Consider the following 16,529-nt stretch of genomic DNA (forward strand, 5'->3'; position numbering starts at 1 on the left):
CTGCTTCATGTGACTGAGAACATCTTTATGCATTGGGAACCTGAAAACCCCCTCCTTCTTGGTATCTCTCACAGGGGAAAACAAGATTGCCCTGGGAATCACCTAGGCAAAGGACAAAGGTGACCCAGGAAGATCAGTGAGGACACTGGCTCATGTAACACCCAGCTCAGCCAACATATAATTCTGAAAGCTGCCTTGTAGCTCTCCATAAAAATTGTGGCACCACATCTACCCCTACACTGAGGACATGAAACTCCTCACACAATGGCTCCTGGTCCACTCTCCTGGGTCAGGAATTTGACTGAAGCCATTAGTGATAAAGATTGCTCTTCTTCACTAGTCACCACTCAGCTGGTTCATTTGTAGTCCTCAGAGACTGCCCACTTCCTTTGAGGAGTAAATCCGACCTTCCCATAGCACTGAGGATGCAGGGCAGACCAAATGCTCAGCTGGGTTTCTGTGTTACAAGGACACACAGGCAGGATGAAGATTTCTTCTTGGGTGCTGACAGACCCAAGGCCAGGACAGAGCAGATGTCAAGCCTGAGATGAGTGATTCTTCTCTGAGGGCATGGGGATGCTTATCAGCCTTGCTGCTCAATATGTTACTTGGAGGCTAAACATAAAGTAAGAAAAGATGAGAGGAATGTGGGACAGCCGTGAGAGTGGAAGGGACAGAGCAGTGCCTTGGACACAGACCCAACACCTGGCAGCCAACTGTGGTCTGTGAAGTGCTCCAGCCTGGGATAGAGCTCATCTCAGAAGGAGGAAGGACAGAAGAGCCTGGGAGCTGTGTCGTGGCTGAATCTCTTCTGATACAGAGAATAGCACAGTGAGAAGAGAGATGGTGGAGTCCTCAATGATTCCCTGCAAGGGCTGCACCTCCTGGCAGGGACTACTCCTCACAGGTAAGTGTACCCCCTTTTGGACTTTGAGCTGGAAGCAAACTCAAGAGGATAGGATCCTGAGAGAAGACTGGGGTTTTCTGTATGCAGTCATGGTGCAGAAGGTGTAGTGAGGGACAGAGACTCAGAATCCTAAAGCTCTCAGAGGACAGGAGGTGATGAGGGGAAGAGAAAAGCCCCAAACCCTCCTCATTCAAAGTGAGTCCATTAGTTGCCATGTTCTGAAGCTTGATGTCCCCAATCATGGAACTGTGATTCCAAATAGAGGAGGAGGTCAGAGTGGCTTCATCCCACCAAATACACCTTATGTGAGGAGAGAAGTGGTAATACTGAGGTGGTGTGCCAGGCAAAGAAATGAGAAGATTATTCTGTGAAATAGAAAGGACACAGTCAGAGGCTCTGAAAAATGGTGGTAATGTCGCTCATCTCAATCAAGGAGGGTGGTCACACCAACAGCCAGATGCCTCAACTGAGTAAGCTATGATCATACCTGCTCAATATTGATGCTTTTTATCCCTTTCTTTCTAGTCTCCCTTTTAACTTGTTGGTACCGGCCCACCACTGCCCAAGTCACCATTGAATCAGTGCCTCCCCATGTGGTTGAAGGAGAAAGCAACCTTTTTCTTGTCCACAATCTGCCAGACAATCTTTTAACCATATCATGGTTTAAAGAAGAAGCAAATATGGACCATAAAATTACAACCTACACACTGAAATACAATATTGCTCTGCCGGGGCCAGCACACAGTGGTAGAGAGACAGTGTACCCAAATGGATCCCTGTGGATTCAAAATGTCACCCACAAGGACACAGGATTCTATATACTAGAAACCAGAAAAGTAAAAATTATATCAACAATATACATATACCTTCACGTGTACAGTAAGTAATTCTTTGTGAATTCTCCATGCTGGGTGGGGTTCAACTTACTGGACACACAAAGAAGTGTCAGATCTGGCATGTGCGTACCTCCTCTCTGCACTGTGTCCCCATGTTGGGGTGTGTGGATTTAATGCAGAACACATTAAATTGTCCAGAATAACTACAGTAGAATAGAGCCCTTGCACACAAGAGAATGTGTGGTAGGTAACTCACCTAGGATATCATCCTCTGTCTAGACTTTTGGGGTTCTCACCAGGAATGTGTCCATGTGAAAGAACTTGAGGAAATCAACATTGGGCCTGAATGAGGATAACACTGGATCTTTGGGAAGAGGGGAGCACCAGGAATTCCTGGCTCCAGTCACCTGTCCCAGACTCAATTCTAGGTGTCCATTAGAAGCATTTTTCAAAGTTTGGATTTTGACTTCCTATGATCAGGAACAGTGATTTCCACTAGCTCAAATCTTGTGCCATGTGAAACCAGCCAGTGCACTGTCATGAGATCCATAGTTAGGCTAAGTCTCCTGGACATCTCCAGAGACTCAAGAGGAAAGCATAGCTGGACAGGTGGCCTGATTTATGAGACTTCATAGGAAGGTCAGAGTCATGAAGGAGTGGGACAGAGGACAGATGTCAGCCTGACAAGTGCTTGTCCTCTGTGGTTCACCTCAGAGAATTCTTTCAAAGAATTCTTTGTTTTTGGTAAGAGTCTTCAATGTCTGATCTCAACAGCTCCCCAAGGTGAGCTGAGTGGTCACCAGGGGGAGAATCAGGACACAGAATCAAAACTCTAAAAGGTATTTTCCTAAAATGGAACTTACCTTGTATCCTGGCTCCCACCCCCTCCCTACAGATTGGAGGTCAGTGAAACAGACTTCACAGACATACTCATTGCTTTCTGCATCTTCTGAAGTTCCAGGGGATCATGTTGAGTACCAGACCTTATATATTTCCTTTAAGAATGATAGGATAGCCAAGGGGAATCACCTAGACAGAAGTCCAAGGCATCTTAGAGGCCAAAGTGCACATGGTCTCAGCACATAGCTCAGTAAAGAGAAATGGGAACATCATCATGAAACCCTACATGGGATGATTGAGCCCAGAGCTCTCTTTATAGGACCCAGGTCACCACCTTCCATACACATAGGATGTGAGGATCCTGACTCATCTGCTCAAGAGCCTTTGTCCTGGGTCAGAACCCTGACTAATAACTGCAGTAAGAATGGATTTGTCCCATTCTTCATGCCTCACTCAGCTTGTTACTTGAGGCCTAGCAGACACCTCTGTCACCTTCCTGTTAAGAGGATATTCCTTCTTTTCAGAGAACCAAGCACACAGGACAGACTGGGTGCCCAGCTGGGATTCTCTGTTGTACATGGAGTACAGATGCTCCCTCGTTGGTGCTGACAGTTCAAGGCCAGGACACAGCAGAGGGCAGCCCCAGGGTGAGATGTTGTTCTCTCAGGGCCCAGAGATGTTCATCTGCCCTTCTGATCACTGTGTGTTCTGGAGGACTGAGACATAAAGAGAGAAGTAGAGAGGGATATGGGGCAGCACTGAGAGTAAGGGGACAGAGTAGGGTTTTGAATAGCGAACCCCACAGCCCATGGAACCCTGGGAGATGCTCCATCCTGGGAGAAGGCTCAGTTCACATGAGGGAAATGTAGCAGAGCTTGGGCGGAGACGTGCCACAGAGCAAGGATCTATCATGCAACAGAGTCTAGGGATGCACCTTTGTTTCCCTCCGCAAAGAGTCACAGACTCTCAGGAGCTCCTGATCAGAGACAAGTAGACCAGGAGTGGACAGCATATGAGAAGAGAAGATTGACCTACCCTCTGGAGTCTCCTAAGGGAATAAGGACCTGAGATGAGTCTCGGTGTTTATAGAGAAGAAGACAAAGGGTAGGCCAGATGCTCAAAAGCAGGTAGGTAACTTATTCTTATCCTTGGTGAATCTGAAAAAGTAAGTGGGGTAAGGGATTGTTGTTATCCAAGTTTAATCAGCATGATGACAATAACTGAATGCTGATGTCCTCTTCTTGGCATCCTAAAGAAGAATAATTAAGCTCATACTGATCAGTGACATGGCTCACTAGATACATGCACTCGCTTCAATGTCTAACATACTGAGACTAATGAACACAAGTCCTCTGATGTTCACCTAGGTACTGTATCCTGCACTCACTCCCATGTCCTCAGTCACAACCTTGAACACAAACTCACAGACAAATACAAAGGAGTGTAAAAAATCAAAGCAAATGGAAACATTCGACTCTGTATTCCCAAACCTATGAATTTCTTAAACATTCATGAGCATACACGTGATATCATTCATTCATTCATTGTCCACATGTATCTGAGTTTTTCTAGGCACCATTTCTTTAAAAAAATATAAGATGAATCCTGGTTCTTACTATTCCCTAGTCCTAGTGGACTGGAAGTAAAGAAAGCTAAAACATGAAGTCATGTATTGACTAGATCCACAAGAAGAAAGAACATTAAATTCAGAGAGTCAGGTGTCAAGGTCTGTAGAGAAGAGGTCAGGGAGACACGTGTCCAACCCCAGTCTACACTGATATGAGCAGTAGTTTGAGGCTTTAAACTACTGGGGTTATGTTGACATTTGAGCAGAGAGCATCATAAAGGGGAAATGACACTTGCAGGGATGCTGAAGACATGGAAGTCAGTAAAAGACAGAAATTCACTCACCCACACAGCCAAGCTAAGCTTTGGACACACCTGCTCAGGACACAGGGCCTCATCTTTGCCAAAAATAAAGGTCCAACTATTGATCCATCTCTACCTTCCCTTCTAGCCTCTGTTTTGAACTGTGGGCTTCATCACAGCTCTGCCCAGCTCACTATTGAATCAGTGCCACCCAGAGTTACAAAAGGGTCAAGTGTTCTTCTAGTGGTTCAGAATCTCCCAGAGAATCCTCGAGCCCTTTTCTGGTATAAAGGAATTAATGTGTTCAAGAACCATGAGGTTGGCCGACACATAATAGCCAAGAATTCAAGTGTGCCAGGTCCTGCACACAGTGGTCGAGAGACAGTGTTCAGCAATGGATCCTTGGCTCTCCAAAATGTCACCTGGAAGGATGCTGGATTATACACCCTATTAACTCTGACCACAGATATGACAGCTGAAGTAGCTCATGTGCAGCTCCAATTGGACAGTAAGTGATTCTCAACATCATTCAGTCCTGGGGTGTGTGTGGACTCACAGGACTCTCTTGCTTGGCCTATGCATACTTCTACTCTGAACTGTGTCCCCACTTTAGTGTTTTATTACTTAGTGCAGGACACATATACCAGAGACAAATGGCCATAGATCAGACTCTTGCCCTCCCTCCACCCTCAGAGGTGTGTGTGTGTGTGTGTGTGTGTGTGTGATGAGAAAGTGTAAGTGTGTGCAATTAGCATTAGATTCAATCTTGTCTTTTGGGGTTTTCACCATGTACATGGTTCAGACAGACATCATGTTGGCATCAGTCAGATGTTGGTATTCTCACAGAGATGTGAGTACCAGGAAGCCCTTGTTCCAGATTTCTGTCTGAGGATTGACTACAAGTGATCCCGGGGACAATTACTTCCTTATGTACCAGGTTTGGACTCTTACTTTCTTATGGAGTTGACAGGAAATAATAGTTTTCGGATATCCACATCTCATAGCATTTAAAACCAATCAGTGCTTTGTCATGAGAGTCACATTCAATGTGTGTCACCTGGTTACCTCCTTCTGAGATTCAGAATGGAGAGCAGAGCTGGACATGTGCCCAGGCCAGCAGTCAACTGTCCTCATGGACTTATGAGACTTCGCAGGAAGATCAGGATCCCCAAGTTGAAGAAGAGAGGACACAGATCCACCTGGCAAGTGTTTGTCCTCTGGGGTCCAATCCAGGGAATTCCCTGAGGCAGCCAGATAGTAACAGGCTTTGCATGTCTTGACAGCTCCCAGACATGAGCTCCAGTCATCCTATCAATCTCCAGGGAGTGATATTAGCTCACAGTCAAACTCTAAGATGCTGCTTTCCTGAAGAAGATGAAAGAAACTTGTGTGCTTTCCATTTCTGTCACTATAGACCTAAAGTCCTTCTCACAAGGCCATTCTGAGAACAGTTCTATGCTAGGGGATAATGTTCAGCCTCATTCCTTTTAGCATCTTCCTTAGGGAAAGAGAGGGTGACCACAGGGGAATTACCAAGCAAAGGATAGAGACATCCCTAAATTGTCAGGATAGACATGGAAGACCTTTACTATACCTCAGCCAGCAACAAAAGAGGCTGGAATTCATATTTCCATTTGCAACCCTCCACAGCAGAGTGAGTCAACAGCTGTCTAAGACATAGGTGACCTTTTCCACACACAAGACCTGTCTTTCCTGATAAAACTGTTCCTGGATATTTGTCCTGGTTGAGACCCTGAAATGGTGACCCTATTCATAAGCAATTAGTGTCCTTCCCCTGGCATCACTCAGATGGTCCATTTCCAGCCTTCACAGACATCCATTGCCTTTTAGTTGAGAGCTAATTCAACCTTCCCAGAGCACTGAGGATATGAGGACCACTGGGTTTACAGAAGAGTTTCTGTGTCACAAAGAATGCATAGGGAATACAAAGTCCCCCTCCCCCTTCAGTGCTACAGAGCCAAGGCCAGGACATAGTAGAGGTCAGCCCTGGGGTGAACTGTTACACTTAGGAGCACAGGGATGATTATTGGCCTGTTGTTCACAGCTGTGGTCTGAAGGACTAAAACATAGTGAAAGAGATTTGGGAAGAGAATCACCAAGCAATTCCAAGGGGAGGAGACAGCAGTGCTTTGGAGAAGGGTCCACCCACAGCCCAGGTGACTCTGGGAGAGGCTTCTGCCTTATAGCAGGCTCAGGCCTAGGGAGGCAGGACATTAGAGGTGACTTCAGGACAGCAGAGCTGATCTGGGACAGTGCAGTTGACTCTGGGTAGGAAAAGTTACTCCAGGACAGTGGAGTGTGGTGGCAGTGCTGGATCCTTTGGAGACACCCCCTGCTCCAGGGATCAAGATCCCTACCTTGTTCAAGGGGCCTATGGACAAGGGCTAGTCCCCTAAGTGAAGATAGAATTCCCAACAGTGTGTAAAAGTGGGGTGCTCAGTACTGGAGCCCCAAGGAAGACAAATCTGAAGGAGAATCAAGGTGTCGTCTTTTCCCCTTAGTGGAGATGACACTGAGATGCACAGAGGTTCAGCAGCAGGAAGTTCTCAGTGAACAGGAAATGGTAAGGGTGCAGATGAAAGCCAGATTGTTCTTTGTTCAATGGCAATCACATTGGCTACTGTATTCTGAAGATTGATGTTCCCAACTATGACAGGGTGACACAGAAAAGAATCTGTCCTGGGTGGGTCAGTGAGGTGTTTCAGTGAGTAAAGGCAAATTCTGCTGGGCCAATGATGTGAGTTTAATCCTCAGCTCCAATGTGGTAGATGGAAGAACTTTCCTACTCCTCAAAAATATCCTCTTCCCCACATATAAGTACTGCGCCATGCATCTGGCCATATACACATCTATGTAGAAATGCACATGTGTTCACACCTACATGCATTCACACACAAAGGCAGAGCATCACACACACATGCAATAGAAGTATATGTAAAAAAATAAATCAAACTGGAATATCCATTAGCCACAAGCTAAGAGTTTCTTTCATTAAAAAAAAAAACCTGGACATTCTGGACATTGGAACATTGGTTATTTATTCTCATGTTCATTCATTCATTCATTCTCCCCAGGTGTCAGAATCTTTTCAAAGCAGCATGCCTTCCAAAAAGTGAAATTAGTTCTGATCTTCACAAAACCCTACTAAATGTACTTGAAGTCAGGTGTTGGTTGGAACCACAAAAAGAAAGCACATAAAGAACAGAAAGCCAGAGAGTCAGTTGTCAATGTCTATAGGGAAGCAAGCCAGGACATCATCCCCCCAACAACAATCTACAGTGAATGTCAGCAGGGGTCTGAGGGCAGAGAGTCAGGACTCTGTTAACAACAGAGCAGATAGTGCCATACAGAGTAAATGTCATGCGCAGGTACACTGAATAGGTAGAGGTCATGTGCCGACCTTCACCTAGTAGGGCAGGAAGACGCTCACACACCTAGGCTGAGTAATGGACACATCTGTGCAGGACACAGGGAACAAATTAGGCAAATATAAAAGTTCTACTACTAATGGATCTTTCTTCCCTTCTAGCCTCCCATTGTGGATACCATCCCACCCATGCCCGGCTCACTATTAAATCTATTCCACCTAACATTGCTAAAGGTCGAAGTGTTCTTCTAGTGGTTCACCATCTCCCAGAGAATCTTCGAGGCATTTTCTGGTACAAAGGAGATCGTGTGTCCCAGAGCCGTGAGATTGTCAAATATCTAATAGCCACAAATTCAAGTATGCCTGGCCCTGCACATAGTGGCAGAGAGACTGTGTACAGCAATGGATCCCTGCTGCTCCATATTGCCACCTATAAAGATGCCGGATGGTACACTCTCCTAACTGTAACAACAGATATGAGACCGGAAATTGTGCATATTCATCTCCAGTTGGACAGTAAGTGATTCTCTGTGATTATTCAGTGTCCTGTGGGGCTTAGACACACAGCACAGTCTTTTCTGGCCTGTATATAGTGTTACTATGTTGGTGGTTGAGCACTTAGTGGAGAACACACATGATGGAGACAAATAGATCATACTCCATCATCTGACTCACCCATGTATCAAGAAAGACCTTGGCACAAAGTAACTCAGTCAAAAATGTCAGAATACATTCAGTCTCATGGGGATCTCAATGCACATTTCATTAAAACAGACCCAATAGGCATTAATCAGGGGATGGTTGAGGAAAAGTTGACATCTTAACAGAGAGGTGAGCACTAGGAAGCTCTGGCCACTCTCCTCTTTCCTAGGCTCAACTACTAGTGATCATAGCATTTGCAAGGGCTAGAATATTAATGCCTAGGAGAGCTAAATGGGATTAATGGTTTTTTGGCTGCCCATGTATAACTGGGATATTTATTTTCCCAAATACGAATTTCATAAATAAAATCTAGGATGGGTTGCAGAGACCATGGAGGTGCGATGCCTATTAGTTTGTTCTTGATTGCTTGCTCAGCCAGGTCTCTTATAGCACCCTGGAAAGCTGAGTATAGGAGTCAAACTGCCTTATGTAGGCTGGACCTTCCCACAACTACCACCAGTATAAACACTGGACTCTAAACTTCCAACAGACCCATATGGTGGTGGCATTTTCAGCTGAGCCCCCCTCATTCAAATCTATTGTAGCTTGTGTGAAGTTGACATAAATCCAGCCATCCTAGTCTCTAAGTCTTTCCTAATACCTGAGCCAGCAATGATATCAGACTTCTCCTGGACCCCACCCAGTCCTAGACTTATGGGCTTCAGGGCAGAGCAGCAAGGACATCTAGAAGGTGAAGTCAGGGGTTGACTGGAATCATATGGGAAACTGAGAAAAAAGAACAATAATGAAGATGTGGGGTTTGTGGAGAAAAATTTCAGAGGAGGCATAATCTCAACTTCAGTGTGCTAGGTGTGCACAGTGCTTGACAAAGGGCAGTGAGGGGCAGCCATGGAGACACCCCATGAGGGAGTTCCTTGTAGAGGAGATGACATATTTCTGGGCACTGAGGGACTAGTGGTCATGTTGTTGACACCCACTAGGTGGGTTAGAAGCACCCACACCTGCATCTTCAGGGTGAGTGATGAACCCATCTGCCTAGGATGAAGGTTGCCATCTTTCCACCCAACACAATGATCTTTGTGATAACTGTTTTTCTTCTGTGTTTTAGCCTCCCTTTCTGCTTGCTGCAAGGATGTCACTTCTGCCCAACTCACCATAGAACAGGTGCCACGGCATGCTGCTAAAGGGGAAAGCGTTCTCTTCCTTGTTCATAATCTGCCAGAAGATCTGCAAACCTTTTGCTGGTACAAATCAATATATAGAACCCACCTTTTTCAAATTGCAGAATACAGCAGCATCACAAATTCTATCACCCAGGGGCATGCCCACAGCAGTAGAACAGTAGTGTACAGCAATGGATCCCTGCTCCTCCAGAATGTAACAGAGAAAGATGCAGGATTCTACACACTACAAACTTTAAACAGAGATTTCAGAACTAAAATAATACATGTGGAGCTCCATGTGAACCGTAAGTGATTCTCTATGGCCTCTAGCTGCTGGGTGTGTCTTATCCTACTTTGTACACTGGGCTGTTAGGTCTGAGCTGTGCTTGGCTTCTCTCCCACTGCACTGTGTCCCCACACTGGGGCTTAGGCCCTTACTGCAGGACACACACAGTTTGGAGAAACTGTAATGTATCAGAACCCCTCACCTGTTTTTACCTGCAGAGTCGAATATCTGTGCTAGGTAAACTCAGCCCCAGGATTTTAGCTTCTGTGTAGACCCTTGGAGCTGTCACCATGCAGATGATTCCTGAAAGGATCTGTGAGGATCAAGCAGTCCCCGGTTGAGGAAGTCATGGGATCCTCACACAGGGCTCTGGGAAGCCCTGGTTGCAAATCTCTGTCCCTGGATAGACTCCAGATAACAAATGGGAGCTTTTTGTCACTTATGGGACTTATCTTCCCCTTAGAGCTGACAAGGAACAGAGTTTTATTGGTATGTGGAACCAGCTAATGCACTGTCATAAGAGGTAGGCTAGGTCCCCTGGATTATCTTCACCAGAGACCACACGTGGAGAGTATAGCTGGTCAGGTGCCCAGACCATTAACTAGCTGCCCTGATAAAATCATAAGACCTTATAGGAAGATCAGGGTCCCAAATGGGAGGAAAAAAGGACACAAGCCCTCCTAGCAAGTGATTTTCCTCTGGTGTCCAGCATTTGAATTCTCTCTGGCAGGCAAATAGTAAGAGGTGCTTATCTGGACATCTCCAAGATATCTGTGCATTTCCTCTAGTTATCACTAGGTGGCTATAGGACAAAGAATCAACATGTAGGAAAGTATATCCTGGAACTATGAGATTAACTGTAGCCTAGATTCCATCCTCCTCCCACACAGACCTGGAGCTCACTGACAGTTTTCTGAGAACTACTGGTTCCTTCCTGTGTTTCTAAGTACACTTCTCTGCCAAAGAATCCTGTGTTACCACCCCCCAACTACAGCCACATCTTTTGAGGACTACACCTAGACAGAGCTCAGCTGCATCCAAGGAAGGACACAGAGAGACCAAAGGCATAGCTCAGCCTTCATAGAAAGATTAAGGGTCTCTATGAACTCTCCCTAGGATGATGAGCCACTGCCCTCTCTGCAGAACTCAGGTCACCTCCTGCTTCACATCCTCATGATTCTCCTATTGGGCTTCATGACAATGTGCCCTGACCGTTGACTCCATTAAGAATGGTTCTATGCCTTGTCCAGGCATGAGTCAGATGGGTACTTTCTAGTACTCACATACATCTCTTTCACCTTCCTGCAGGGAGTAAATCCCACCTTCTCATAGCATTGAGAACATAGTCAGACAAGGTGATCAACTAGGAATCTGTATCATAAAGGACAGGTTAGTAGAACACAGCAGAGGAGAGCCCTGGTGTGAATTTTTGTTGCCTTAAGGCACAGAGATGATTGTCAAACTTGTTGCTCATTGCATGGTCTGGAGGACTGAAAAAATATATAGAGAAATTAACTAGGATACAAGGCAGGAGTGAGAGTTGAAGGGACAGAAAATGGCCTTGGACAACATCCAATCTCTCAGGAGGCTGAGCTCAGAGGAAGGAAGGCTGTAGGTATTGGGGTAAGTGCTGGACCAAAAGCTGTTCACCACAGAGGGAGGGCAGAGCAGGCTATAGCCACCATGGAGGTTCACTGTGTGATTCTCTGCAAAGGTTGCAGCCCCAGATAGTGGCTCTTGCTCAGAGGTGAAGGGAACACTGCCTGGTAGTGTGTAGGGAGGGAGTTCATAGACTAGGTAGAATATTTTAAGGTGGAAGGATAGGAAAGTCTCCCTCAAGTTGTTCCCTGACATCCCACTTGGTACTGTGACAAGCATTCACCCATACACACAGGATGTCATCCACCTGCTCCTGTACAAACACTCACACTCCTACAAACCCAGACCCCCACACTGACTCCCCACACATGTATAAGTTAATGTAACCTAGAGTTGTAACTGGTGTCAGTAGCTCCACATATGAGAATTTCATAAACACCTGGACTTGCAAATCCATGAACATTCATTCTTCCATCCACCCACATTTTTCTGAGCCAGTCCATGCCTTAGGCCTTCCAAAAAGATCAAAGTAGATTTTCTAACAAGGCTCCATCTCTAGTGAATTGAAGACAGACCAGGAAGCCCATCTATAATTGATGGCATCCAAAGAGGGAAGAGATCAAAGAGGGCAGAATGTGAAGACTGGGGTCTGTAGAGGAAGAAGTGAAGTTAGGCACCTCTGAGTTTACAGACATGCCCACACACTTCAGCCAATTGATAGACCTAAACTTCACATTACAGCAGAAACAAAGTTCTCAGTACTGATGAATTTGTCTCTCTCTCTCTTCTATCCTCCCTTGTAGCTTGCCGGCTCCCTCCTGCTCAGCTCACTATTGAGTCAATGCCACACAATGTTGTTGAAGGGGATAATGCTTTCCTACTTGTTTATAATATCCCAGAGGACCTTCGATCCTTTGTTTGGTATAAAGGCATACCAATTGTCAAAAGTCACAAAATTGTACAGAATGTAGTAACCAGTAATAAAAGTATGCTGGGGTCTGCACACAGTGGTAGAGAAACTGTGTACCCTAATGGATCTCTACTGTTCCAATATGCTGCCCAGGAGGACACTGGATTCTACACCCTACAAACCTTAAATGCACAGTTTGAAATTCAAGAAGCACATGTGTACCTCCACATATACAGTAAGTGATTCTATGGGGTCTCTGAGCTCTGGTGGGGTTGATTTCTCTTTATACACACAAGAGTGTCCATTTTGGACTGACTGTCTCCTCTGTACATTGTGTATCCACATTGGGGTTTGAGTACTTAGTACAGGACACACATCAGGTAGACATAGTAAATTTGACCAGAATACCTCATGTAACAACGTCTACAGAGAAGGATTTGTGTTCAGTAACTTAGCCCAAGGATGTCAGTCAGCCTCAGAATATTGGGGCTCTCACCAGGATCATGGCCTTGAGCAAGACTTCTTGGGAGTCAGGCCTGGCCTATCTTGGAGATCTATGGTTTCATCATAGTGGAGTGATTATCAGGAAGCCCTGGCTTCAGACCTCTGTTTCAGACTCAACCCCAGGTGACCATGGAGAGCCCTTCTCTCAGGCTTGAGTTGGACTTCCTGTTAGAGATGACAGGGAACACAGTGTTATTGACTGTCTAAGACCCATAGAGTGTGGGACCAGGTGTCCAGTACTGTGACAGCTGCAGTTAGGTAGGTCACCAGGGCATCTTCTTCTCTGTGGACAGGTACCAGGACATAAGCCAACTCTTCTAATGATAAGCTTAGCAGACATCACAGGAAGGTCAGGGTCCCCAAGAGGAGGGACAGAGAATATATTTCTCTAGGTATCTTTTCATTCTCAGGGGTCCAGGCTAGGGGATTCCCTGCTGCAGGCAAAAAGTAACAGATGCTGCTGAGTTGAGCAGATCTCCCATCCAAAGGTCATGCCATTTCTCATAACTAAGCTTACTCAAAGACAAAACAATGATCATGCACTATGTGCTCAGGTGAAGGGAAATAGACTCAGGAAATCCAGAGGCTGAATCAGGGTCACACAAGCCATGAGTGGCAGATGGATACTACAAGAAGACTTCTATTGTCATAGCCCAATGTCTCTACCCTAGAGGTTTTATTACATGTCCACTGACTACAGATGGGCTTGTTGAGATCTCTGAAGAGCTGTTGTCATGCCCCCCTCCTTTTTTTTGCTTCACAGAGCCTGTGACACAGCCCTTTATCCGAGTCACCAGCACCAAAGTTACAGTGCAGAGCTCTCTTGTACTCACCTGCCTCTCAGCTAACACTGGAATCTCCACTCAGTGGATCTTCAATAACCGGAGTCTGCAGCTTACAGACAGGATGACCCTGTCACCAAAAAAGTGCCGACTCACCATAGATCCTGTCAGGATGGAGGATGATGGAGAGTATAAGTGTGAGGTCTCCAACCCAGTCAGCTCAATGACCAGTCTCCCAGTCAGGCTTGCTGTGATGAATGAGTGACCTGTCTACTCTCACACTATAACAGAGTAGTGGCATTTCTTTATCAATGTGGTACAACAAGGAGAAAAACTTTCTTGTAGAAATAGTCAATTACCACTCAGGTACAGCTGGCTTGGTGGCTCATGACTAATCCTGGCATAAACATGTGTCTAAAGACAGGCCAGGATATAAACAGAGACTTGGTTTGCAAAAGGGAAAAGAAGACATCAATATAGTAAACAGAATTGCAAAGGAGTTTAGAGCTTGGGTTTTGGATTAAATATATAGACAACTCTCAGAGTCCATAGAAATTAATTTCATGATCCCCAAAACTTCTGGATGCTCTGATTCCCTTGGTAACATGCTACAGTGTTTACATGAAGATAAATGCATCCTCTCCTGTATCCAAATACATTCCATGTAGAACTCACTCACATTATGCTGCCTAGACAACAGTCATTTATGTGAAGTGAGGAAGAGTGACAGGAGAAGGGACTGTTCTTTTCCCCCAAGGACATACATTGTTACTAAAGAGTTTTGATCCACAGTTTATTTTAGGTACACATGTGAAAAAAAAAACATGACATGTCAAAAGACTGACCTGGACTGCTTCTAATTTGAGAGTGGCATTGACAGGTTGACATTACACAAGGTTCCTTTCCTCTCAACATTTTTGAGACATATATGGAATTTTCCATTTGGCCATTTTGAAGTGGGCAAATAAGTGGCATGAACATATGCATATTTTCATGTGACCATCACCATTGTCCATTCCCAAAGCCTTGTTAATCCAATCCCATTCCCTCCAGCCCTGTGCAACCACATCTATTTCTTTCTCTATGCCTGTGACAAAACAGTATATGCAGTTATTTGTGGTCAAAATTAATTTACAGAGGTATGGGTAAGATGGGTGTGTGTGCTCACCAGTTTCACAAATTTCTGTAGAATCTTAAGGATTTTCTACAGATAACTTCAAGTCATCTACAGACATATATTACAGCTGATTGATTGACCACGTTCACTTCTTTGTCTTGTCTAATTGTTCTGTCTAGGACTCCTAAGGGAATACTGAACAGATGTGGCCACAACATCATCTTTGTATTGATCCATGTCTTAGAGGGAAAGCTCAGTATCCCCCTGAATAAAGAATTGGCTGTGTGTTTTCATGTGTTCCCCTACTGCACTGGAAATTATTCTATTCCTAGGTTGCCTGTTTTCATCCTCAACAGTTGTTCCCTTTAGCTAGGTGGTAGTGGCACTCACCTTTATTCTCAGCACTTGGGAGGCAGATCACCTCTGTGAGTTTGAGGCCAACTTGGTCTACAAAGGGAGCTCCAGGACATCCAGGGCTATACAGAGAAATCCTGTCTTAAAAAACCAAACCAAACAAAAAGACCGTTCATTTTTGTGAAATGGCATCAGTTTTGTGTTTCTTCATGCTTCTATCTTTGTAGGTTCTGGGTTTCTTGAAATGTGTCTGTTTCATCTGGGTCAGTCAACAATTAGCAAATCACTATTGAGTACTTATGGAATTCTTAGAATTCTGAAAATGGAATATAGAGTGTCAAATTTTACTTCTAATATTAATAATGTTAATTTTTTGGTTTTTTGAGACAGGCTTTCTTTCTGTAGCTTTGTGCCTTTCCTGGAACTCACTTTGTAGCCCATGCTGGCCTGGAACTCACAGAGATCCTCCTGACTCTGACTCCTAAGTGCTGGGATTAAGGGCATGTGCCATCACCACCTGGCAATTATGTTAATATTTTAAAAATAAAGAAAATCTGATTAATTTTTGTGAAAACTGTGAATCAGTTCAAAGAGCCAACTTTTAATCCATAGATTTTGTAAAAGATTATTATTTATTTGTATCATTATTCAAACCAACAGGAAGTCAATTACAGAGCATGGAAGAATGGTGCTTCCTGGAAAACTCTTCAGGATTTCCCTAGCTACCTTATCCTTATATAGCCTAGGAAAACATGCCTAGGAATGGTCATATTCAAGGTGTGCTGGGTGCTCACATATCGATTTATAATGATAGTCTCCAAATGGACCCACAGGTCAAATTTAAGGAGATAATTACTTGAGGTTCCCCAGGTGTCTAGATCTTGTGTAATGAGACACAACATAACCAGCACAAAAGTTGAACACACCAGGTACATCTGTCCAGTTTCAGCAAGTTATGCTCTTTTGTTCTATATGTCACATAGTCACTATCCATCTGAACCTTACAAAAGCTCTCTACAGGTCCACACATACTAGAGAAAGGGCATTATAGCCCATGGGAAAACATAGTTCTGTTGAAAGCCTGCTCTAATCTTTCACATTCCTAGAATATTCCTAGATTTATGCTTTCATCCTTAGGTAACCAGTGGCTTATGTCAATCATCATGAACCACCTGAGCAGAATGGCTCATGTTGTGGTCCATCTGGACCACTGATCTGAAAGCAGGCCTGCTGCTGGTCTCTTGGTTGAGATTTCAAACATCAAGTACTGAAGATAGGTCATTAGGATACCCAGTGAAGCCACATGGGAAC

The 16,529-nt window shown here is 44.7% G+C and overlaps 1 protein-coding gene across 1 annotated transcript; it reads left to right on the forward strand.

Moving 5' to 3' along the window:
* The first annotated feature begins 468 nt into the window (after window positions 1–468).
* Window positions 469–15,157, forward strand: LOC102905983 (cell adhesion molecule CEACAM3-like). Its single transcript, XM_006997648.3, has 7 exons — window positions 469–907; window positions 1,433–1,786; window positions 4,601–4,960; window positions 8,003–8,356; window positions 9,612–9,971; window positions 12,355–12,696; window positions 13,729–15,157. Exons 1-7 carry the CDS (start codon window positions 844–846, stop codon window positions 14,010–14,012), a joined length of 2,118 nt encoding a protein of 705 aa, XP_006997710.1. The 5' UTR covers window positions 469–843; the 3' UTR covers window positions 14,013–15,157.
* The last annotated feature ends 1,372 nt before the right edge of the window (window positions 15,158–16,529 follow it).

The sequence above is a fragment of the Peromyscus maniculatus genome, chromosome 1 (assembly GCF_049852395.1).
Source record: "Peromyscus maniculatus bairdii isolate BWxNUB_F1_BW_parent chromosome 1, HU_Pman_BW_mat_3.1, whole genome shotgun sequence".
Lineage (NCBI taxonomy): Eukaryota > Metazoa > Chordata > Mammalia > Rodentia > Cricetidae > Peromyscus > Peromyscus maniculatus.

Coding starts and splice junctions, on each gene's coding strand:
- LOC102905983 (XM_006997648.3), top strand. CDS start 844: ATGGTGGAGTCCTCAATGATTCCCTGCAAGGGCTGCACCTCCTGGCAG. Junction 1,787..4,600: donor CATATACCTTCACGTGTACA/GTAAGTAATTCT, acceptor CTTCCCTTCTAG/CCTCTGTTTTGAACTGTGGG. Junction 4,961..8,002: donor TGTGCAGCTCCAATTGGACA/GTAAGTGATTCT, acceptor CTTCCCTTCTAG/CCTCCCATTGTGGATACCAT.